General features: G+C 42.0%; 1 protein-coding gene across 1 annotated transcript in view; it reads right to left on the bottom strand.

The window, feature by feature from the left end:
* Positions 1-573: 573 nt before the first annotated feature.
* The window catches only part of TENT4B (terminal nucleotidyltransferase 4B), a gene marked incomplete at its 5' end in the record, with an annotated part of 68,987 nt that continues 43,757 nt past the window's right edge, over positions 574-25,803 (bottom strand). The window contains 11 exons of the mRNA XM_034639024.1: positions 574-3,304; positions 4,448-4,612; positions 6,474-6,520; positions 6,765-6,868; positions 6,970-7,096; positions 8,480-8,693; positions 9,452-9,580; positions 11,879-11,986; positions 14,365-14,485; positions 16,223-16,269; positions 18,167-18,290. Coding sequence (XP_034494915.1) covers positions 3,128-3,304; positions 4,448-4,612; positions 6,474-6,520; positions 6,765-6,868; positions 6,970-7,096; positions 8,480-8,693; positions 9,452-9,580; positions 11,879-11,986; positions 14,365-14,485; positions 16,223-16,269; positions 18,167-18,290 — 1,363 coding nt within the window. The remainder of the gene's footprint in view (positions 3,305-4,447; positions 4,613-6,473; positions 6,521-6,764; positions 6,869-6,969; positions 7,097-8,479; positions 8,694-9,451; positions 9,581-11,878; positions 11,987-14,364; positions 14,486-16,222; positions 16,270-18,166; positions 18,291-25,803) is intronic.

Below are 25,803 nucleotides of genomic sequence, written 5' to 3'. Positions count from 1 at the left end.
TAAAACACACTGAACTTAGGACAGAAGTAGAGTACGATCAACTGCTGAAGCCTGGAGGGCAACCACATGTAAAGCCCGGAGATCCCGAGATCAGAGCGAGATCTGACAACCACGTGCAACATCGCCAAACAAGACAAAGACACTAAAAACCAGGCACCTTCGATGGACACCTTAAAACTGGAAGGAAAAAAAAAATGCATTTCCCTTTGTCATCAAAACATAAACCACTCAGGTTGGGCGCGGGCACGTCTACGACCTATCAGCACTTCTAAAACCGGCGCTGAAACGTTTAGTACGACTTTTCAAGGAGCTTCGACGCCGACCAGGTGCACAGACGTGACTGCCAGAGAAATGTCACCACAGCGAGGCCGACTTGTAAGATCCCATTCTGCAAGTACGAGCAAAGGGGGGTTATGACTCATGAATATGGATGGACCGTAATATTTAAATGACACGTTTCCGATATAGTCACAAAATCTTCATAGAAAGTATTAGAAGTCAAAAAAGAAAAAAGGACGGGAGTCAAATACAGAGATGAAATGTACAAAAACAAATGAGCAGGCAAACTAAAAGTTCTTGAAAGTATTTTTACTTCAGATTGAAAAATGAACAGCTTCCACCCTGTTCATTGAGAGATACACAGTATTCACGAGTACAATGCTGGTCATTTGAGGATATGTACACACCTCAATTTCTCCTTCATGCTTTTTCTTTTAGAAAGATACTGTTTACCAAAAAGAAACTTCAGCAGTACAGGAAAAACTATTTTCCCAATAAATTTACGAAAACCTAAGATTCCCAATGGAATCAAGATTATCTTCCCGCTACCACCACCTTAATATAATCACATGCTTATTGGAACGCTAATATCTGCTCCCTAAGAGTACATTTACTTTCAACAATGAGGGTGATTCTTAAAACAAAACAACAAAAGAAAAAAACTTCAGTGTGGTAAATGTAACAATGGATCTCTGCAAAGTATTAAGTGTCTGAAGTAGGCAGCTAATACTGGATTTAATATTATTTTATAAATAATTGTTCCCTTAGCGGTAAACGTCAGTCTACACATTCGCAAGAGTCCTAGAAATAAATACTGTGATTCTGCACGGTATGTTATGACAAACTCGTTTCTAAGAACAAAAGCTCAACATCTTGATAAAAATTCTGATCAGAGTAAAATGGGGCTCGAAAATTTAAAACATTGTCAAAATAACATCACATTTAAAATTTTCCACGGTTTACACAAGTATTAGGAGTTTCCAGTTGTGGAACACATTCTTCCGTTGTGAATTAAAATACGAACATATCGAAAACTGTTAATTTCAGTGATGACATCAGTTTTGGTCTTACTTTAGCATTATTTTCTTTAAAAAAGTTGCACTAAGTGTCCATTAATGGTCTGATTGATCTTCAGTATTTCATAAATGTCTATAAAAGAAATTCCTAAAAGCCAATAGTACTTAATGTGTATATATATATACACACACACATATATATATACACACATATGTATGTGTGTATATATATATACATATATATACGTAAAAGAATCTCATTTCAGAAATGGCTATAATTAACAGAGCCACAACACACACTGATGCTAAACATAAGAGCTTTCACATTGAACGAAAGCATTTTCAGAAACGTCACTTACATCCTACTATAGTCAATATTCCCGAGTTTCAAACTCAACATGTGATGGATAACAGAATTATACATCTCATTGGAGCTCAAAGCTGACCACAACCAAAATTTACAGTAGGATTGAAACAAGCCAATGTTTTAAAAAGTTTTAATTAAAGATAACAATTCCATGGAAGGAGAGGATAAAGAATGGGATGACAAGAAGTATTTGGTCTTAATAAGGCAATACAAAATAGATCCATTATCAAAGACCATTTAATTTTTTAAAGATCAACAATACCAAAAGCATAAAGTGGAGTATAAGAAAATAGTTTTTTATAAGTATGATTTAATTAAAGCTGTTTACAGTTATTCTCTCCCACAGTAGTTAAGCATGGGTTTAAAAAAGAAGAAGAGATGGAAACACAAGTGCGCGCGGTACACAGGGTCAGAGGAGCCAGCATGCAAGGTCTGTGGGACTCGGGGAGTCGCTGCAACAGGAACGGGACCGGACGCGGGTGGCCTTTTTTTTTTTTTCCTATTAGGAAGAAAAACAAAACGAAAAAAAAGACTGCAAAGGAAACAAACACAAAGTCATGTAATTGCCCATTGCCCAAGACGACAGCACTATAGAAAACAGTTGCAAGGTAATTCTTAGAGATGACTAGAGATTTTTCAGTGTTTACACAAAAGTACATAGTACATTTTTTTTTTTTTTTTTTTTTTTTTTTTTAAAAAATAAAACGTCATTTGCCACCATAAACCTTTTCTTTAGAGAGGAAAAATTTTTGCAGCAGGTCACAAGGGTTCTAGTAAGTCATTTCAATGCTGAGGAAAACAAATTGAGTAATAGAACTAATCACTTCCCTATATATGGATGTTAAGATGACAAGTCAGATTATTTTTCAAACTAATCCTGAGAAAAATCTGTTTACATTTTAAACAGTAATGTTATGTAAAAAGTATTAACAAATCCACTATTACAAATATCCATTTCCTATATGGTCATCTATATATACACACAATAAAATGGTAAATATATGCAAAAATATTTAAAAAAAAAGAAAAGAAAACATGCACAGATCACTTTCCCCTTTGGAATCTGGACTTCCTATGAGATACTTTTGTTTTCCTTCCCCACCCCATCCTCTGAAATCGGTTTTTGTTTCTATCACCCTACCCACACTGACTACTATTCCCTATAACTCTGCATAAAGCCAATGAGAAATAGATTTATTTTACATTCAAGCTTTAAATCTTAAAATGACCCTGTTGTAGCATATGACTTATCAAATGAGCAGCCTTTTTTTCCCCCCTTTTTTGCTTGCTTTTTGTTTTTGCAGTTGTCAGCCTTCATGATCCGTTCCGTGGCGAGCTGGGAAAAAACGCAGTTGCTAAATCAGAGTCTGAACAGTGTAAGGCTCCCGAATGCCAGGAGTCCCTATCCAACTGTCCTGAGCATGAGATCATTGCACACAGAAGACAGTCCATCGTACAACGCCGACTATCTACAAAGGTCTGAGAGGGGGGCATCCCTCTTGTGTTTCCTCTTTTTGCCATGGTAATACTGATTATTTGATTTGCCTTGATGCTGTTTGTTTGTCATCAAGGAACCATGGCTTGTTTGAGTTGTACCTTGGAAGCCTTTGCTGGAAGAACGAAAGAGCCTTGCTGATCCATGCTGCGGAGAAAGAAAGTGGTCAAAGAGACATCAGTCTTGTGGACTCAACACAGCACTCGCTAAGACCTGACTTGGGGCGCTTTCGAAACTAGGAATACGCTCGCTGACTTTTCTAGTGGACAGAAAATGGTACCACAGGGGTTCACTCTCTTGGGCTCTAATACTTTTCCACTATTTTTTTTTGACAGAAATATTGGAATACTGCCTTGACTTCTTAACGGAGTGCATGGAAAGTAAAACTTCTCTCAAGGAACCTATCAACCCACGCACCACATAATAAATGGCATTACTGGAAGAGATGCTTAGACACACAGGTGCGCTGTCAGGTGAGGGGTCTTCACTTCCTTGCTGTCACTTTAACTGCCATTTCTACGTGGATCTGTGTCTGGTGCACATGACTAAGGCTGTATAGGTAAACTGGATTCTGGGAGTCAGGTCAGGCACGAGGTGACCAACACTAAGGGTCCATCTCCACGGCCAAGGGGCCTTCCCCAAGATCCCCGTGTACGGACGGTCAGAGCCCAGTATGAAATGGCTCCTGTCTTCATGCTGATTCAGTCTTCGTGATTAATAAAATTTAGGCAACTACAAAACTGAAAACAGAGTTATTTTCTTTGGCCTTTCAACGTCAAAGCTGATACGAATCAACCGACCGTGGCTGACCACCACCTGATCATTTCAACACAAGCAACTAGGTGCCGAATATTAAAATGTAAAAAAGGGTATGTCTCCCCCACATATGCACGACATTGCCGTGAGGTCATGCACAAGCTTCACGTGAGCTTATTTCAAGTACAATTCAATCTTTTTATAACTCAGTGCAATTTTTTTTAATGCTGAATCTGTAATAAGGTGGGTTGGCTGGGACATTTTATAAGGACCAGTCACTAAATTCCCACAAAGGCTTACATGACAATGGTGTCTCATAACGATCTTCAGGACATCCTACTACTAGAAGCACCGCGCTTTGGAACCTCTTAGAAAAAAAACAGGCTTGTTCTTTAAACCTATAGGGAGTTTTCTTCAAATCCATGATGTATACGTATACATATATACACACATATATATATTTTTTTTTCACATGTAAGAAATTCTGAATATTTCGTATTGAATACTAACAATCAAAACACACATTCCACACACCTGAGATTTGTTGGTGCTGTTGGAGGTGTTAGTGGTTTGGGTGCTCTGCATTTTCCCAACTGCCTGAGAGGACTCCAAGGACACATCTTGCGACCCTACTCGGTTCCCAGTGGATGGACGGCAGAGCAGCTGTTTCGGGGTTTTGCATGGTGTCGCGTCAGAATCCTAACACAAGTCATACGAGTTATAATGTGACATATTAATAATTTAGAAATTCAATATTAAGGAGGATAAACAACGTCGGCTAAGTACTCCCTGGACTCAATTTAAACATCTGGAAGTTAAAGGAAGCACCCTGAGGAATTTATAAAATTCACTGCTTAAGCTTTCCTTCTTTCACAAATTTCCCTCCAAACATTCAGAGCAGCTTATTTTATCAGAGGGTCTTTGTCTGTTGTGAAATCTATTGCCCACGCCTGACCTTGTTAATCGGCCTTGAAGGGGCTCACAGAGGTCCAAGTTTATCTGCACATCTATTTACAGGAAATGAACCATGGTACCATGGAAAGAATGTGGCAGAGCTAAGGTCCTAGGTCCCTGACTCAACCAAAATCAAAATGATTGGTTCAAAATGCTCGATTTCTGCGAGTCTGTGATAACCCATCAGTGAGCACTCCAACCAAACACCGCATGTGGGGAAGGACTTCCTGGAGACAGTGGACCACACCCCACCTGTCTCTGGGCTGCCTGGGCCATGACTGTGCTCCTTTTTCCCTCAGGTCTACCTTCCCCTTCATACTCCACCCAGCGGCTCCGAGGCACACACTCCTTGTCCCTAAAGCTCCCTCTTGAGGCCGTCTCTGTTTCCGCCCCACTGTGTCTGCCAACTCCACAGCTCTGCTCTAGGAACCACAGACACCAGGGAGAGAGACTGTGCCGTACAAGGATTCGTGACTCCATCACGATACATGGTCATCAACAGCAATGTAAGATTATGTCCCTTCCACATTTAGATTACTCTTTACTTCATACACTTAATAAAGTTAAAATTCAAGTAATGGGTAAGCCCATTTTGTACGTCAATTAAGGAAACTCAAAATTAACCCTGATGAGGAAAAGTAACTGTAGGTATAACTGATACTAAAAAGTCAATCAGGGCTAGAGTCGGTCCATAGAGGCAGGGTTGCCAGGGGCCTCGGGGAAGGAGGACTTGTTAGGGGCTGCTAACAGGTGTCTTTCTGGAGTGACGGCCATGTCCCAGACTTAGACAGTGGTGATGGCTGCACAACAGCGTGAATACACTGAAAACCACTGAACTGCACAATTCAAAATAGTGAACGTGGTGTAAATTATATCTCAATTTCTGAAACTTCAATCAAGAAGCTAAAAAATATTACTGAGTGGAAGAAGCCTTAAGCAAAAGAGTATACTCTAGAATCATTCCACTTATGTGAAATTCTGGAACAGGCAAAGCTAACTTGCGGCAGCAGAAAATCGTACAGTGGTTACCCCTGGGGTGGAATTCGGGACTGACTAGAAAGCACCATGAAGGACTTCTCTAGGATGACGGTAAAAGTCTATGTCTTGTTATCGTTGGGGTTACGCACGTGTATACAGTTGTTAAAATTCAGTGATGTAAAACTGCGATTTCCTTGTACATAGTTTTTTTATCAAAAGAAAAAACTAACCAAGTACTGAACTCTGGTTAGTGAGGAGCACGCCGCAGGACTGCAGGGGACATGCCTGTAACTTACTTTGCAATGCAGCGAAGAGTAAGATGAGTTAGTGGACAGACGGGCATCTATGTAGACAGAGGGATGAATGAATGGCTACTAGCTCTGGGATGAGTAAGTGACATGTCAGCGGCAGAATCTAATGGTCATATATACGGATGCCACTAAAATTCTCTCACTTTCACCATACACTTGAGAATTTTAATCCAGTGCTGGGGACGTGTATGATCAGTGAAGTTATCAAAATTTCCCAGTAACAGATAAGAAGTCAGGCTTAGCCCCCCACACAGAGCTATCCCCCCAACAGAACTGCTAAGTGTCTAGGTTCAGAAAAGCCACGTCCTCATACTTACGACGTCACTAGAGCTGGACTGGGTGGCAGAAGAGGAAGACACTGGACCTGATGAAGAGTTTGAAGAGTGTTTACTAAGGGATTCCGAAGTTTTACTTCTACATTTTCCAAGGGCTTCATTTTCTTCAGATAGATTATTATTACATTTATCTAACTGCTGAGTATCTACTATCAAGGTAACACCATTTCCTGAAAGAGTGGCAAAAGATTGGAAAACGTTTCTTCCCATTAAACACACACAACACAGAAAAGCCACTAATGCTCGGTCGATCAATCAATGAAAAGCTCTTACCATTGCATGAAGGCTCGGGCCTGTTCTGCAAGCCCCACTGCTTTGATATCCAATCTCTGTATGTGGCAACTTCGTCCGTTACTCTAATTATTCTACCTAATATGCTGCATGTGTTTAAAGAAAAAAGAGGGGGGGTTCATTAATTTGGAGACAAGAAGCCACAACCAATTCCGACCCAATGGACTGACTTTAGTTAAGACTTTACCTCTCCGTTTCGTTGTTGGGATAGTACTTGGCTATTGGTGACACAGCGTGACTCAAAACAACATAGGCATAATCAAAGGCCTGTTTCACTTGCATGGCCCCATATGAGCTCCTTCCAACATCATTACCTTTAAGAGAAATGTATATAGAAGAGAGTAAGCGTGACCATTGCTTAATAAGAACTAAATGCTCATGGGCCCTCTTCCGGAAGAGCAAGGGCGATTGCTTTCCTGCTATAGTTGCACAAAGAATGGGGGCAGGCGGTCGTCCCCACAACTCCCCAGGCTCTGAACGTGTGTATCATGCAGTAAGTACGTTATGGCATATAAACTGCCTAAATGCATTCTGGCCCAACAGGGACTACCCCGTATACAGTCATGCAAACAAAAGGAGTTAACTGCCTGCTCTCTCCTAAGAGTGAAACCAAGCTAACTGAGACATCCCTATCTTTCGTTTCTATTAGCTATCTAAAGACCTCTGGCAGGAAATTATGAGCTCCTGAAGGGCAAGAACCATCTTGCTGAAAATCTTTGTGCCCTTTGCGTCAAGTAGCCTCCCGATAAACATTTCCTCGATGAATAAAAGTGGAGAACTGTTAATGTTTGTAATATGGCACAGTCAGCCAGAAGACAGCCCTTAGGCAACTCCTCTCTCTCTCTCAACTCCCTTTCCTTACCCATTTTTCAAAGTTAACACAGTTAAGCAAATGACTAAAAGCATCTCCACTGAAGTCTGATACTGCAGAATCTAAATATTTTATAATCATAGTAAGAAAAAAAATATTGCCCAGAAAAACTAGGATACAAGCAAGCAAACATAACCCCACGTAAGCAAGGAAGGGATCTGCTGGTCTCTCTCAAGCCAACGTAAAGCTGAAAAAGGCACAGGGAGACCACGTAAAATTAAAAGAGGCAAGAAGGGGCCCAAAAGGAAAATAAATGGTCTCTTTGAACCCTTTCACTCTCATTTCTGAGGTGTACTTCCATGCTCACTGCCTCTGAGGACTTCAGAAACCTCACGTAAAGCCCTGACTGGCAACTGGCTGGAATCAGGGGCAATGAGGGCACAACAGAGCAAAAAAACAGCCTTCAAAAACTGGAGATGCGCCCAGTCCACCGAACGGCTAACCTAGACTCCTCTGACTCTCGGGGTCAAATGGATTCTACTCCCAACGCACCGACAGTACGCATGCGGCGTGTTTTTCGGGTGTGCGTGCGCGTGTTTTTGTGTATTTTCTTACAAAACATTTGGATGAAAAAGAATGAATGCCATCAGAAGTTAACCTTTCATTTTTTATCTAAAGAGAGATTTTTTTTTTTTTTTAAAGATTGATTTATTTATTTAAGCAATCTCTATACCCAGCACGGGGCTTGAACTCACGACCCCAAGATCAAAAGTGGCATACTCCAATGACTGAGTCAGCCAGGCACCCCTCCTCTAAAGAGAGTTTAAAGTACAATACTGACAACGCCATTTCTTTGAATGCCCACAAATTTACCTAATTTCAATACCTGGTTGTAAAGGATCTTCAATATAAAGCATCGATGGCCTGTAGCCATCGAGCATATTTTTCTGTACTTCATCTTTGGCCACATATGAACCACCATCCTTTATCCGGATGCCAGTCTTTAAATAATTGAAGTGTCGTCCATATAATTCAAAAAATTCTATTAAGAGAACACCATAGTTTGTATTGGGGATGCAAGCATCTTCCCTGGGATGTAACTAAAACCAGGAAAAAAAAAAAAGAAATTATATTGGATTTTCTCTAAATCATCAAGGTGGGGAGAGTTAGTGACATCCTAGCTTCTACAGAACAGTACTATTCTAATTTTGGTTAGGATAGCAGCCAACAGGGAGGGACACGGAGGCACGGCAGCTGTACTGCTGTTACAGACAACACGAAAGCCCGTGGACACACAACTGGTGGGCGACAATCTATTTATAAAATTCGAGGCTGAACTTTACAGCTGACCCGGGATGCTGACGGGGCCGACGGGGCCCAGCGCATCAGGGAAGTCATTCTGACTCGCGAGCAGAGCCGGGCAGCTGGCAACACCGTGCTCATAAATACATTCACAGACGATACAGAGACTTCAGACTCATTCTACGCAGATCGCAGATCTCAACTCCTGCTCAACCTCCAAGATCAGCGGCTTAGGAGATGTTCTTAATTCGGGCATTTATACCACCATTTACACTTAGGAAAACCACGCCACACCTATGCATGCTAAAATCTGAGTGAAAATTCTGAAAACTACTAGAATAAATGGGATCAAAAACAAAAATTCTTCCCTGGGATTTAAAAAGTACTTATTTGTTAAATTATAAAAAGGTACCCAGTTTAAAGGAAAAAGTCAGAAGTAATTAAGGGAAGTATTCCAATTAGAACTGGACTTAAATTTTTTCCCAAAATGATTCAGAACTGATTTATTTTATTTTATTTTGGTGTCCACTAGGCATGGTATAATCAAACAACTTACCTGAAGGAAACTGACTGCCATTAAAAAGAGACTATATGAACCAATTCCACCTGTAAATACTTCATTAAGGTCCCTCTGCAATAAGAATTGTTTCAATACTAAAACCAAGTATGGTAATACAGGATATTTCTGAAAAAGAGAATTACATTTTCAGTGAATTCCTATTTCAGTAATTGTGCTAAGCATCAACAGAAGCATAAGCTGGTCCTTACACCACAAACTTTAGTGGAGATATCCAGTACACTTAATTTTCTATTTTAAGAGCAAGCTAGGGAAAAAGCAAGCTGTAAGTAATGAAGGATTTTCTCCTCACATCTAAAAATCTAAAACTGGTAGATGTAAATAACGGCATCCAAGCACTCACTACGGGACAGAAACACTAGCAATATAAATTTGATGACACTCATTTATTTATTACCATATTTATTACCATACTGCATATTTATTTATTAATCACCCTATTACATAATTATTTATCATCATATGCTATTGACTTGTAAACAGATAACAGAAACAGTACAGGACAAACTCTCAACGCACAAAGCACTGAATCAGGGGGATGTGAGGGAATCCCTTTTCGCAGGTGGCCCTCCAGCAAGCAGACCAGGGTCTTTCAGATGACTGTGTACAGCCCCGGTGTGGGGGCAGGAGCAGTCCTGCCTGCTGGCTTCCACGTGGGCAGGTGACCACACACAGACCCCTTCCACGCTTCACAGAGATAGCTGAGAACACCTGAGCTGGCAAACACGGACAGCGTCAGTCCGTCTTTCACTCAGGTACATACTCGTTAAGTGCCCTCCACAAGCCAGGCCCTAGGCTAAGGACGCTGAGGGGAACACAGCAGACCCAAACATCTAGAAAGAAGTCTTAAAGGCCATTACCTAGGAGTGGCAGAATTACTAGTGATTTCTAGTTTGTTCTTGACACTTAGAATGAACACATATGGACTGCTTCCAAAAGAAAGGAAAAAAGTCTGTACTTTTGTAAATCATGTCAAAGTAAGCAAGCATGAAAAATAACAAATCTTTGGAGAAATAATCATTTTTAAACATTCTGGTCAAAGACATAAATAGATGGTCTCTCTTAGGAACAATCAGGCAAATAAATTTCCAACAGAATTTGATCTGCATATGACCCCGAAACTCCACTTCCAGAATCTTCCTACAAACTATTTTACAAGTGTCAAGAAAGATGCAGGTACGGAAGGATGTCCAAGCACTTTCTGTGAGAGCAAAAAACCGTGGAAACATCACCAGGGGAGTGTGACACAAAGCATGACCTGACAAAGGACTATTGTGTTGTCAATGAAAAGAATGAAGGAAATGTGTCTGTGCTGGTATGAAAACCCCCGAAAAGTACAAGATGAGGTGTAGAAAACATGCTAGTCCTTCTGTTAAAAATTTCAAGAGGATAATCAAAGGAAACAAACTGACGGTTGCTGGAGGGGAGGGGAATGGGGGGAAAAAGATTATAATAGAGTTTGCATAAAATTTAAAAATTTCTTGGAAAAACAAAAATTTCAAGAGGATAAACAAGCCAAAAAGAAAGGTTGATGATGGCAAATCCCATGAAACTGATCTAAGCATAAGGTATAAAGTGACTCGTTTTTCACTTTCCTTTGATACCGGTAAATTTTCTATCACACATATTATTCTCAATTAAAAAAAAAAAGGTTTCTTTTCTCAGAAAAAAGAAAATTTACACACACCCGACACCTCCAAAAGAGTGGGACTGTGGGTAATCTTTTTCCTTCTCTTCCTGTACTCTGCACATTTATACAAGAATATAATGTTTACAACACGATAAGGCAGTTCAATTTTTTTCTTACAAAGAAATGAAAAAGGTAAGTCTGTGGAGTTGATAAAGAAAAGTATTGTGAATGGACAGAAAAGATATTCTAGGTGACCCAAAGCAGTTAACGGTTTTTAGCTTAAGGAGAAAAAGGCTGACATGTCTAAGCACGTTAATGTTCTGAAGATGTTGACAAATTCTTCCCTGTCTTGGAAGAACATCGAACAAATGAAAACAGACACTAAATCACCTCAAAACCAAGTAGGGAAACCTGCAGAAACTACCTTACAAGTGATTTGGGGGGCTAGGGACGTTCTTCATCTCAACTCTTAAGAGATTAGAAGCAGACAAGAATGGTTATTCAGCATTTCAGCCCTTATCTCCCCTAAAAGGAAGGCTCTAGAGCAGAGATGTTCTTCAGAAGCTTTCCAAACCCTTGACTTGAGGTCACATTATAAATTACTGATTATCACAAGCCAATTCAAGGAAAGGAAGGCCATCGCACAGAAAAGCAGCACAGCAATACACACATAAAAAGAGTTTAGCAAAGCGTATCAGAACATTACCACAACAGAGCCTCAAAACAAAACTCCATGTCTCATAGTTTCACTGAATAAACACTATGAATTCTCTGACCTTGGTAAAATCTTTGATGAGGTCAGCTGCTCTCACGCCATTCTGTACATTAAAGCTGATATCAACTTTCACTTCAGTAAAAGAATCTGTTAATTTAATAATAGGTACCTAGAAAGAGAAGAAAGGCAAAATTTAAAAACTCGAACCAAATTAAACACCACAATCGGGGGATGGAAAGGTTACTAGACTTGAGGTCTCCGCCTCCTAAGGACGTACAAACTCTTGAGTGTTCTGAATACTACACACCACAGTTCGCTTGGCCTTTTAGATACTTTATGTAGTCAGCATTTAACCTCACACAGTCTATTTTATCATTTCTATTGGCTGAGAATTTTGAAATCAGGTAATAAAAAACCTTTCTCAATATTCTGTACTTTGGATAACAGTTTCCAACTCAGTCAGTATAACATCAAGAATTATGGGGCACCTGGGTGGCTCAGTGGGTTAAGCATCTGCCTTTGGCTCAGGTCATGATCTCAGGGTCCTGGGATCGAGCCCCACATCGGGCTCCCTGCTCAGCAGGGAGTCTGTTTCTCCCTCTGTACCTCCCCCCACCCCACTCACGCTCTCTTTCTCAAACAAATAAAATCTTAAAAAAAAAAAAAAGATTTATGAATGTCAGGCCTATCAGCAAACTGTTCCTAATTAGAAAGTTGCTAGATTAGGTCAAACACAATAATCCACTGGTATTATTGGTCAGTTTTGCAAATAGCCCGTAAAACAACCTGCCAAGAGAAGTTAAGACATGAGAATTATTCTCAAATTTAAAAAATGACTGAATGATTTATATGAGGTATTAGAAATTCTTAAAAAAAAAAAAGTAGGGGTGCCTGGGTGGTGCAGTCGTTAAGCATCTGCCTTCGGCTCAGGGCGTGATCCCGGCGTTATGGGATCGAGCCCCACCTCAGGCTCCTCTGCTAGGAGCCTGCTTCTTCCTCTCCCACTCCCCCTGCTTGTGTTCCCTCTCTCGCTGGCTGCCTCTATCTCTGTCAAATAAATAAAATAAAATCTTAAAAAAAAAAAAAAAGGCAAACCATAAGAGACTCTTAAGCATAGGACACAAACTGAGGGTTGCTGGAGGGGAGGTGGGTGGAGGGATGGGGTAACTGGGTGATGGGTATTAAGGAGGGCACGGGATGTAATGAGCACTGGGTGTTATATGCAACTGATGAATCACTAAACTCTACTTCTGAACCTAATAATACAGTGTATGTTAACTAAATTGAACTTAAATAAAATTAAAAAAAAAAAAGCCTCTGGGGTGCGTGGCTGGCTCAGTCAGGAGAGCATATGACTCTTGATCTCAGGGTCATGAGTTTGAGCCCCACGCTGGGTACAAAGATTACTTAAAAAAATTTTTTTTTTAAAGAGGCTTTATTTGCACCATATATTAGAAAACTCAGGCCAGCAAACTCTATATGCACAACTGGGTTTCCAAATTAATAGCTTTTTATAAGAAATAGTAGGAGTTGTTTTTGTTCTAAGAAAACCTAACATATAGGGGCGCCTGGGTGGCACAGCGGTTAAGCGTCTGCCTTCGACTCAGGGCGTGATCCCGGTGTTACGGGTTCGAGCCCCATATCAGGCTCCTCCACTATGAGCCTGCTTCTTCCTCTCCCACTCCCCCTGCTTGTGTTCCCTCTCTCACTGGCTGTCTCTATCTCTGTCGAGCAAATAAATAAATAAAATCTTTAAAAAAAAAAAAAAAAAAAAAAAAAAAAAGAAAACCTAACATATAAAACACCAAACTTCTAAAACAGATAATTTCTATAATGAGCATCCGTGGAAGTTCTTTAATGGCCATTTTAGAGATAGTTAAAATATCAAGTTACTTGATTGACAGAATTTCAATCACAGTTGACCCTTGAACAACACAGGTTTCAACTGTGTCGCCCCATTTTTACACAATTTTACACAATACCGTAAATGTACTGTCCAGACGATTTTCCTAACATTTTCCTCCCTCTAGAGTGCTTTATTCTAAGAACATAGTATATAATACAGATAACATACAAAATATGTGCTAATCAACTGTTTTTGTGATCAGTAATCCTCCCAGTCAACAGACGGCTCTTCGTAGTTTTTGGGGGCATCCAAAGTCACACTGGATTTTCAACTGTGTAGGGGAACCCCCATGTTATCAAGAGTCAACTGTATACACAATTTTTCAAGGACACAAAGTAAGAGAGAAGAGCAACATGTTTTGCGTAAGTATAAACTATTTAACAGATATCCATATTTGTATTTATACTTTTTTATATTTAAAAACTCTACAGTGAGTATTATGTAAGATAAGATTGAGTATTATTTTTTTAAAGAAATATATAACCACAACAAGTTCATCTATGCAAGGACTGGGATCATAAACAAAAGGAAAGACTCATTGACTGAGAAGCCAACTATGCTCACCAAAATTAAATTTTAATTTTGTAAGTTTCACGCATTAGTAACGAGATTTTTACGTGGGAAATGTCGGAAGAACTTACAGTTGCTTTGTCTAGAACTTTCACCGAATCCTCATCAGCAACTTTATGTTTCCGAAGGGCTTCCTCCAGGGTCCAGAGGGGAAGGTTCTCCCACTTGCCAAATACCACGAGATCAATGTCACTGAACACAGAACACACACACAAAGGTTGTTTAAGAAGGAACCGCACTTGTTTTCACTTAGGTTCAGGCTTCCAGACTCCAAATTAGTGCAGTGAAAACCTATTGCTCATTCCGCCCAATGAAAACCAAATGTGTTGGCGGGAGCTGCTCTTATTAGAGGGGCAGGGGAGGCTGGTGGCTTTAACAACCAGCTCCTCCTGGTCATTTCACAGAAGTCAGGCCTCAGGAAACAAGGTGATTTTGAAAGAAGTAAAACCTCAAAAAACACCAGTGAACATTTCCTGTTCGTAAAGGTTTCTGGGACTAAAAGACTTACGACATGCCCATGTGGATGAGATTAACTGATTAACTCTGATTTAGATAATTAAGTGTAAAAAGCAGTTTGCAAACAGTGTGTGCAGGGTGACACCATTTGGATGAAACAGGAAGAAGACACGCGCATTTTCTTTTATCTGTACTTCTAGAATGTTCCTGGACAGATGTGTGAGAAACTGGTACCAGCAGCTCCTCCAAGGAGCAGGGGACACAGGTGGGATCCGGGCTTCTCACTGTAATTATTACTGTGCCTTTTCAATCTCGACTATGGGAATGTACTACGTATTCAGAAAATTCAATTACATTTTTAGAGTGACTCAGGGTTTTGCTGAAACTCAGAAGCTAAATAAGGAAAAACATTCATGAACTCAAAGCTGGATATTTTATGGCTTTTGTAGGCCTACGACAGCAACAGGCAGAACAGAAATTGCTAGGATCTCTCCACATCAATACATTTTACGTTTGGGTAGAGTAGATCAAATCAGGCTCAAGCCCAAAACCATGATGGGTGCCTATAGTAAATCATTCTGTACCGTGCACTCAAAACTGTGTTAGGAGGATAAATCTCACGTTAAGTGTTCCTACCACAATAAAAGCAAAAACAACCACATGATGAAATTTCAGTTTATAGAAAACAGGTTTTCACCCCTTGGGGAAGCCTTATCATTCCCAAAAGGCCCCCGCCCTGCCCCAGGCAGTGGGCCATGAGTGGCCTCATTTAAGAAAACTAAAATTAATAAGGGGCCTTCCTCGGGGCACCTGAGTGGCTCAGTCATTAAGCGTCTGCCTTCGGCTCAGGGCGTGATCCCGGAGTTCTGGGATCGAGCCCCACATCAGGCTCTTCTGCTGGGAGCCTGCTTCTTTCTCTCCCACTCCCCCTGCTTGTGTTCTCTCTCACACTGGCTGTCTCTCTCTGTTAAATAAATACATAAAATCTTAAAAAAAAAAATAAAAAAAAATAAGGGGCCTTCCTCAGAGAAGAGTAGCCTGAAGCTCCAGGTCCAGACGCTGGGACAACTGCTAACAGTAGGAGTTCTTAATATGAAATGATAGAGCTGGCGTTCCAGGGTGTACGCGGCTCGACCGTACAATCACAGGTTTTGCCGTAATATGACATCAGTGTCTGAGTTAGCGGGTGAAGTTATGGAGGCGAACAGTTCTCTGCAGGCAGGGGGGTCAACTGCTGAGACTGTTAACTGAGTCCCCGTGCGACACGCGCCCTTTCACGTCTATCCCAGAGGACACACATACCAGTTTGAGAGGAACATCTCAAGTGATATTCTACCCTCAAGGTGATTTGAATAAAACACAGATAAAGTGAATTTTCATTTCATAAATCTCTTTCGTGTCTATTCTTCCACCGTCAACAGCCAAAATCTAGGAAAATGCACAATCCCCTGAAAGCTTCATAAATGTACTAACCTAGTAGGCAAATACAGGCCAGTTTTAAAACTTCCAAATATCTGGACCTGAAACAGAAAAAATTATTACATTAAGGTATCTATGCGATGAAAAGCCACCATGCTATGGAGAACTGTCAGGGTTTTGCTACCCTCTGTTGGTACTTTTTAGTACTACAAGAGCATTTTTTTAATAACACCATGCTTTCCAGAAGCAGGTACACTACCTCTCATATGCAGACATTAGGAATATATTTTAAACTTATGAGGTTAAAATACCAAATGCACAGATTGAAATAGAAAACTTCTGAAAATAATATTCAAGTCACTTGTGTTCTCTTATAAGCCAGAGAGATGTTCAACAAAGGCGTAGTCTGGGTTCCCTGAGCGAGAACCTTCTCGTGGGTCCCTGAGTTAGGGCCAGACTACGCCAGCAGCAGGCCGGCTCCACGGAGAACAGGAGGCAGTGTCATCCTGACACTGTGCTGAGGCATAAAACCAGACACACGCTGTCTCAGCCCGGGCGCACAGTGGAAGGCTCTGGGTGGGCAAGGAACTGCACGCATTAAAGGGTGAACGCTCAGGGGCGCCTGGGTGGCACAGCGGTTAAGCGTCTGCCTTCGGCTCAGGGCGTGATCCCGGCGTTATGGGATCGAGCCACGTCGGGCTCCTCTGCTATGAGCCTGCTTCTTCCTCTCCCACTCCCCCTGCTTGTGTTCCCTCTCTCGCTGGCTGTCTCTATCTCTGTCAAATAAATANAAAAAAAATTTTAAAAAAAAAAAAAAAAAAAAAAAAGGGTGAACGCTCAGCCCCAGAGGTGAGATGGACCCGGGAATGGAATGTCTCTCCTCTGGGAACAGAAAGGTGGATAAAACCCCCCACCTCGAAAGGAGGAGGATTAATTTAAGCCAGGGTTTCTCAACCTCAGCACGACTGACAGGGCAGACAGCTGTCTGTGAGGGGCTGTCCTGTGCGTTGTAGGGTATTTAAGAACATCCTTGGCCTCTACCCACCATATGCCAAGAGCACCTTATCAGTCAATGATAATCAAAAATGTCTCCGACACTCCAAGGGACCCTTGGGTGGCAAACTCACCCGCCGCGGATGGGAGAATCCATGTGACCACACAGTAGCTGCTCAATAAAATACCAGTGCCCCCTTCACCCCCTTCCCTTCACCTGCAGTATTTTATTTGAAGCTTTTCTGTTTTGCCAACTGAACAAAAGAAACTTCCCTGGCTCCCCCATCACCATCCCATGACCAAGTCTAAAGAAAAGCCATTTAACACAGAGTAATGGATTCTAACTTCTTTGAATGCACAAAATTGTATAAAAGACCCTCAAAAAAAAAAAAGCCCTAAAAAAGTATTCACTTAGTTTCAACAAGAACCACAAATACGCAAAGAGGACATCTTGGGCCTAAGCTCTGTTCACCAGGTGAGTCTGCACAGGGAGACAAGGGTGGGCCAGAAAGAAGGAAACAGCAATGTCAAGAGAGGAAAACAGACTTAGGCCTGCATTCGCCTAAAAAAATGAACTTCTAATGACATAAGAAACTCCAACTTGACACTTTCATTCAGCTATAAACAATTACATAACATTTATACCAGCCGGTTGGAACAAAACAGTAATGGGATTTTCATACGTCAGATCCAGCAACACACTACTACAAAGAGGCCTGATTTGTCCTCCTTCTCTGCATCCTAAATGATTCCTAAATATAGTTTACTTTTAGTATTGCTATTCAGCGCTGCAAAGAAGTAGTTTTAACTAAGTCATCCGATTCACTGCCAAAAATTAGGATGCCCCAAATTCTAAAGGCTAGAGAAAACTGTTTGCCTTTAAATTTAATGGGACCGTAAGTGCTGAGACACACATAGACCTGTGTGTGAGGGCTCCTGAGACTCTCTCCGTCCTGTGGACAGGGACATCGCCCCCAGCACCCAGCTACCCAGATAGGTACTCACGTCCGCGCTGGGCCAAAGCTCCTTAATCACACTCTCGATCCTGTTCACCACCTCCATCCGCATCTTCTCCTCCTCCGGTCTTGGAGACATATATTCATAAAAATCACTGATTTCTTCATGCAGACTGCAAGAAAAAAAAAAGCATAAAAGTTAATATGGGCAAGGCCAGTCTAATGAGAAATCACTACCTTAAATAACCTTATATAATTAAGTCCTGTAACTTCGCTGATGAATTTACGTTCATAGATTTCTACCTTAATTTTAACGTTACAACTGATGCTAGGCTAAAATGGGAATATACAGAATTTAATTTAAAAAAAATGCCAAAAGAGTTATATAAAATAAGAAATTCCAAGAAGTCTTAATGGAGGCGGAGTAGCAGCTCTCACGGCGTTTATTACGTGCCTGTGCAGAATACCTGCTCCGTAGACATGTGCTGGTGACTTTTTTTTAATTTTTAAATTTTAATACGTAAGGCCTGGCCTCTGCCTTTACACTTCCAATCCAGTAGATATAAACACAGCAAGCAACAGACTCCAGCTGCCACAGCCGAGCTTCCCGGCCGTACAGACTTGACCCTCTCACCCTTCTATAATCCATTCCTCACAGGAGCAAAACAGCACGTCTTTTGTAATGTTTGCTTAGAGAATAATCAAGCGTCAGATGAACAAGTAAGCCAGGGACTGAAATGAATGGCCAGCAGACAAGTCTCCGTGAAGGAGCTAAAACTTCCAGGGCCCAGGAGGAACAGCAGCATTCGGCAAACTACCCAGGCTGCGGCCGATGGAGATGCAGGAGAAGCAACCGAGCAACGCAGGCACCCGGCCACAGAAGGCTCTGAATGAGGAGCTAAGAAGTCTGGACTCTCCTAGGGGAACGAGGAGCGACTTCAATGTTCCCGAGAGGGACCAGGGAAAGACTGACTTCAAAAATGCAGCATCTGAAGATTCATCTGGCAACTGTGCCAACAATGGACTGGCAGAGAGACAAGACTGGATGCAGAGAGAGCAGTCCATAAATTACTGCGACTGCAGAAGCGCTGGAGGAAGGCCTGGAGGCTGGCGCAGGAAAGGAATGGGCGCCACAAATACCACACACACACACACACACACACACACACGCACGCACGCACACGCTGGCCCCGCAGAGCTCGACCAGCAGTGGGAAGAAGGAGGGAGGGAGGTTGCCTGCAAGGGCTGAAGCCTGAGAGGCTGGGGAGTCAATGAACATGAAAGGAAAAACCCACCAGGCCGGCAACTGAGTCGAATGCAGATTCTTACCGGAGGACAGAAGAAACTGAAGGCCGCAGGTGCGGCTGTGAGGAGCTACCTTTACGAGGGCAAGGGAGGGAGAAATGGGAGGAAATCTGCTCAACTCGGAGGCCGGATGCAGGCAGCGGCGGGGGGCTGCGTGAGGATGGATCTCACGGGGTCTCCTGGGACAACGGTGGCGCAGCGCAAGGCCAGAAGGGCGCTAACAGCAATGGCTGCCAAGTGCCTGGCAGCAAGAGGGGCACCCTGCAGGGTTCGGGGGCAGGCATGCAGGGCAGCCTCGCAGGAACACAGTCCTGAAGGACCCCGGTTTAGGGCAGCTACAGGAGTCGCAGGAAGTTGGAAGCACCAGGAAAGCAAAAATGATATTGAGGAAGGGGAAAAAAAAAAAAAAAGCCTAATGCCCAACCCCACTGGGCTATAACATTTAAAGCATGGCCAAGTAAGCAATCAACAGTCTCTGCCTCTTCTAATGCTTTATTTTTAGACTAACAGTCAAAAAACTTGAGTTCTAGACTCAGGCTCTGCCTCAGGGCAGCTGTGTTCCTTCAGAAAGGGACTGATGCTTTCCAGCATGTGTCCTCAGGCACAAACTAGGGGTGAGCAACCAGGATCCTTTTCGAGCCCTTAATGTCAAAACCTGGGCCATTTGGTCAGGAATGATTTATAGCGTGCTCCGTGTGTGTACTGTGCAATACTGCAAAAAGAAAAAACAAAAAAAAAAACCCAAAACCAAAAAACTGGATTTTAAAACTCCAGGGAGTTCTGCACACGAATCCGTACGCTCCCAGTGTGGTCAAGTCCTCCTGGGTACACTGCTGGGTACCTCAAGATTATCACCTTCTGATTTTTTTCTTAAAGCTTCCCAGGCTTTTTTCCTAAGGGTATCCCCTTCAGCTTCTTGAAGACAACAGCTAAAATGATCAGGCTAGAAAGTTCACAGCTTGTGCTGCTCTTTCAGAAGGAGGAGGACCACAAATTAAAAGGAAAACAGATTTCTTATCTAACTGGATTGTTTGCTGTGAATGATCCAAAACCACTGGGAAAAACCTCCGTTTTAACCAACGGGAAAAACCCCTAAACGTGACTGTCTCTACTCTACAAAGGCCCATTTACACCATTTCTAATTAAAATACAGGCAAAAAATATTTAGCCCAACTTCCAGTTAATCTTCAGATCACAAGCAACTGAGTGAGAATTTATTCTCTAAACATTATGGAGTGCCTAGTTCAATGCACTAGAAGGAAAGAAGGTTAGTCACTCAAACGTGATCCTTGTCCTGGGTAATTTCCATCTAATGAAAAGAAATATTCACATAAAGTAGTTTTGTGGTGGGTAATGTATTAGTTCCACATTGTTCCACCACAGTCAGGCTTCAGATGACCAGGAGAGCTTCCCAATGACCACGCTACAGGGAATGGAATGGGTTACTTGAAGGGTAGTGAGGTCCCCATCACTACAAGTATAAATAAAGAAACTAAATGAGGTCTAATAAGACTTTTTTTTTTTTTAAGGATTTTGGGGGCGCCTGGGTGGCTTAGATGGTTAAGTGTCTGACACTTGATTTCAGCTCAGGTCATGATCTCAGGGTCATAGGATCAAGCCCCATGTCGGGCTCTGTGCTCAGCAAGGCTCCATGCTCTCCCTCTGCTCCTCCCCCGACTTGTGCTCTCTTTCTAAAATAAATAAATAAAATCTTAAAAATATAAAAAAGATTTATAAGCAATCTCTATACCCAATGTGGGGCTCAAACCTATAATCCAAGATCAAGAGTCGCTTGTTTTACCAACTGAGCCAGCCAGGTACCCCACAGACACTTCTGAACTTGGTAAAAAACGGAAAGGATTCTAAAATTCCATTTATCACTAGGATTCTAGGTTTTTAATTAGCACATTAAGTCGGATAAGCTTTTAAAATAAGACCTCCCTAAACATTAATATTCCATGGAATCATCTCCTTATTTAGGAAAAACTGGTTCCACAGATTATCCTAATTCTTTTATTGACTTGCATGGGTGACGCTGGAAGAGGGGAAGAGAAAGGTGGGGGGGAAGGAGGGCTACTGCAGCTCAAACGTACCTGAACAGTAAGAACACGAGAACCCATCTCACATAGGCCCGGGCCATCTCCTTCCCACACAAGGGAACAGAAACATCACAGCCTCTCTCGCCTATATGTAACTAGCTACATGTAAAATTCTTCAAGAATTGAGAAATCTTAGTACGTTGAAGAAAAAGCTTCCAGTACAGATTTTTAAATAATCTTGAGATAGCGCTATCTCTGTGGGCTGTATAATTTTGCTGGCATGGTGCCACGTACATCTAGGCGCTTGAAGAATCCTCAAGGCACAGAATCCCGTTTTTGGAGTGCCCACTACATGCCCGGCACACTTCATTAGGTCAGCAGGATGAGACTAGAGAAACTTTGTAAGCTTGCTTTCACAAATTAATGTAACTTATGCCTCTGAGATCCTCCAACCACACAGGGAAAATTTCAGTTTCTCCCACATCTGGATCAAAACTCGGTACGATTAATTAGTAAATACGGCTGAAAGTCTCCTACCCAGCCTTACAGTTTCTCATTTTAATTTGAAAATATAACTCTTGATCAAAACTCATTTGTAACCAAAACACAGTGTCTGCTACTAGGGTATCAGTGTTTCGTTTTGCTTTTTAAAGGAAAAGTGAGCAAGAAAGCACTCCACTCCCTGTTTATAAAGGAACAGTACATTGTATAAAAACAATATGATAATTGCCACTATGTAACTGGAAAGGATGCCCCCGAAAAAAGGATGCGAATCAAATTAATGTGATGGGGTAAAATTTACATTAACCTCAAAATTAATGATAACAGCAATTTAAAGTGACAAGGAAGAGATATAAACAAAAAAGTTTCTATATTTTAAAAAGTACAATGCACAGGTCATTTAAGTCAAAATAGAGAAACGAAGAAAATCACTTTGGCTCTGAGAGAAGCTCTACCAGAGGAGACGTGCTAGCCTTTCAAAATTACATGAATTTCATAAATGCTCATCATCAGGTGGGGAAAGAATGTAAAGAAAGGGCCCTCGAAGGCTCAATTTCTCCAGCTATAAAAAAGGGGAGAACCGGTTTCACACCTTTTCAACCGGGCTGCCCAGCGGGTGGGTACGCCTAGCTTCAGAGCTCCGCCCCGAAAGCCAGAGGCAGCCTCCCTGATGCCTTCCAGGCCAAGGCAGGAAGATGAGCGCGGGCCGGCCCCCCGCTGCAGCTCACCCAACATCTATCTGTTCAGGGGCTGACACCCACTTCCTGAGGGACACCTGCCAGGCCTGCAACTTGCCTGGGCCACCTCCACACCAAGGTCAAGCTTTCCAGTTCTCATAACCGAAGTCCTTATCAATTACTAACTTCAGACTCACATGAAGGCACTGACAAAGTTCTATTCGACTACTGCCCATAACAAGATACTTCCCCCCCCAAAATGTTACAGTTCGTAATAACCAATTCTGACAAAGATACAGAAAAGGCACTTGCATGGTGCGCACCTGCATGCTACATGTGAAAGTATGAACTACTACCACCTCTCCAGCGGTTGTTGTCTTAATAAACGATAAACAACATTTATATGAATAATTTTTTAAATTTCCCCTTTTTTCTTGAAGATTTTATTTAGAGCAAGCAAGCGTGCACACATGCAAGCAGGGGGAAGGACAGAGGGAGAAGGAGAGAGGAATCTCAAGCAGACTCCACACTGATTGTGGAGCCCAAGGCAGGGTTCAATCTCACAACCTGACCTGAGCCAAACCAAGAGTTGATGCTTAACTGACGGAGCCACCCAGGCACCCATTAAATTCTCCTTCTTTCATTAAAAATCAGAATTTTGGAGAGATATCTGCACTCCCATGTTCCCTGCAGCATTATTCACAATAGCCAAGATATGGAAACAACCCAAATATCCACCAACAAATGAAGAGATAAAGAAAATGTGGTATAGACCTACGACATTATTCAGCCTTATAAAAGGAAATCTTCAGGGCGCCTGGGTGGCGCAGTTGTTAAGCGTCTGCCTCCGGCTCAGGGCGTGATCCTGGCGTTCTGGGATCGAGCCCCACATCAGGCTCCTCTGCTAAGAGCCTGCTTCTTCCCCTCCCACTCCCCCTGCTTGTGTTCCCTCTCTCGCCGTATCTCTCTCTGCCAAATAAATAAAATCTTTAAAAAATAAAATAAAATTAAAATAAAAGGAAATCTTTGAAACTTGCAACATGGATGAACCTGAGGACATTACGCTAAATGAAATAAACCAATCCATTTATAACACAACATCTAAAATAGTCAAACTCATACAAGCGGAGAATAGAATTGTGGTTGGCAGGGGCTGGGGAGATGTTCAATGGGTATAAAGTTTTGGTTAAGCAAGATAAGCTCTAGAGATGTGCTGTACAACACAGCACCTATAGGCAGCAATACCGTATTATTCACTTAGAGATGTCTTAGGAGGGTAGATTTCATATTATATTCTTATCACAAAAAAGGGGAGGGGGACACAAGGAAACTTTTGGTGGTGTTGGATATGTCCATTATCCTTTTTTAAAAAATTATTTATTTATTTGCAAGAGAGAGAGCCAGAGAGAGATCTGCCCTGGCTGGGGGGAGGGGGGGTGGCAGAGGCAGAAGCAGTTTCCCCACTAAACAGGGACCCAATGTGGGGCTCCATCCCAGGACCCTGGGATCCTGAGTGAGCTGAACGCAGACGCTGAACCGACTGAGCAACCCAGGCGCCCCTATTTCCCTGATTGCCATGATGGTTTCAGGGGCGTGTGCATATGTCCAAACTCATCAGGTTGAATATGTACAGTTTTTGTATACCAATTATATTTCAATAAAGCTGTTTTTAAAAAGTCCCTTTCTTTTCATCCTTCAGAAGTACTGAGGGAATAAGGATATTCACCACAGCATTATCTGGAACACTAAAAAATTGAGAAACAGCCTCAATGTCCATCAATGGAATCCAGTTAAATAATCACAGCAGCACTCTGACCTTCCCTTAAATTATAGCCAATGATCCACTAAAAAGAAGGAAGGAGAGCGATATGAGCTGATGAGAAAGATCTAAGATGGGATACGCTTCAAAGAAAAAGCACAATGTGTTTAAAAGATTCATTTCAGGTGCTTAGAAAGACACACACACACACACACACACACACACACACACACACACACGAGTTTCTATTTGCACTACCAATTTTCTGAAGGACAACCGTTAACAGTGTTAAGTGTTAAGTGTTAAGGACAGGGCATGACAGGAACGTTAGGGAGACCAACGTTGTACTTCCTATCACTCTATGCTAGTACAGAGTAGTACTGTGAAAGTACAGAATTCTTTCCAAACCATCAGTGTGTATTTGTTTGTCTGCTTTTCTGAAGGGGTTATTACGTATTTAAAAAGATTACAGGCCATTTGTCGTTCTCTTTATATTTTCCCATGTGAAAGTGTGTGTTTGTGTATTTCTCCCAACCCCTCAACCCACAGAGTCTACATACCATACTGTTTACAGTGATTACATCTGGTGAGTGAACTGGGAGTGGGTAGGGATTCACTTTGAAAAACTATACATTTAGGGGCATCTGGGTGGCACAGTCGGTTGAGCTGCTGACTCCTGGTTTCAGCTGTGATCTTGCAGTCATGAGATCAAGCCCTATATCAGGCTCCATGCTCAGTGAGGAGTATGCTTGAGATTCTCTCTCTCTCTTGCTCTGCCCCTCCCCCTACTCACCCACTCCCTCTCTAAAATAAATAAATCTTTTTTTTTTTAATTTTTGTTTAAGACTTTACTTATTTGAGAGAGAGAGAGAGATAGCAACAGAAAGCACAAGCCAGGGCGACAGGGAGAAGCAGACTCCCCGCTGAGCAGGGAGCCTGATGTGGGGCTCGATCCCACGACCCTGGGATCATGACCTGAGTGGAAGGCAGACACTTAATGAACTGAGCCACCCAGGTATCCCAATAAATAAATCTTTAAAAAAAAAATGTACACATTAAAGTGGTCTACCTTTTAAAAACGTATCCATGTTAGGGGTCCCTGGGTGGTGCAGTCAGTTGAGCATCTGACTCTTGGTTTCAGCTCAGGTCATGATCTCAGGGTCATGAGATCAAGCCCCATGACAGGCTCTGCGCTCAGCAGGGAGGCAGCTTGATAGTCTCTCTCCCTCACACTCTGCCCCTTTCACTAGTGTTCTCTCTCAAATAAATAAATCTTTTTAAAAAAACTAATACATGTCAATTACCATTGTCAATTAACCATTTTGTTTTTTTTTTTAAAGTAAGCTGTATGCCCAGTGTGGGGCTTGAACTCACAACCCTGAGATAGCACTCTACTGGCTGAGCC

This window comes from Ailuropoda melanoleuca, chromosome 12 (genome assembly GCF_002007445.2).
Source record: "Ailuropoda melanoleuca isolate Jingjing chromosome 12, ASM200744v2, whole genome shotgun sequence".
Lineage (NCBI taxonomy): Eukaryota > Metazoa > Chordata > Mammalia > Carnivora > Ursidae > Ailuropoda > Ailuropoda melanoleuca.
The sequence above is the reverse complement of the archived record's forward strand: the minus strand, read 5'-3'. Positions and strand labels throughout refer to the sequence as shown.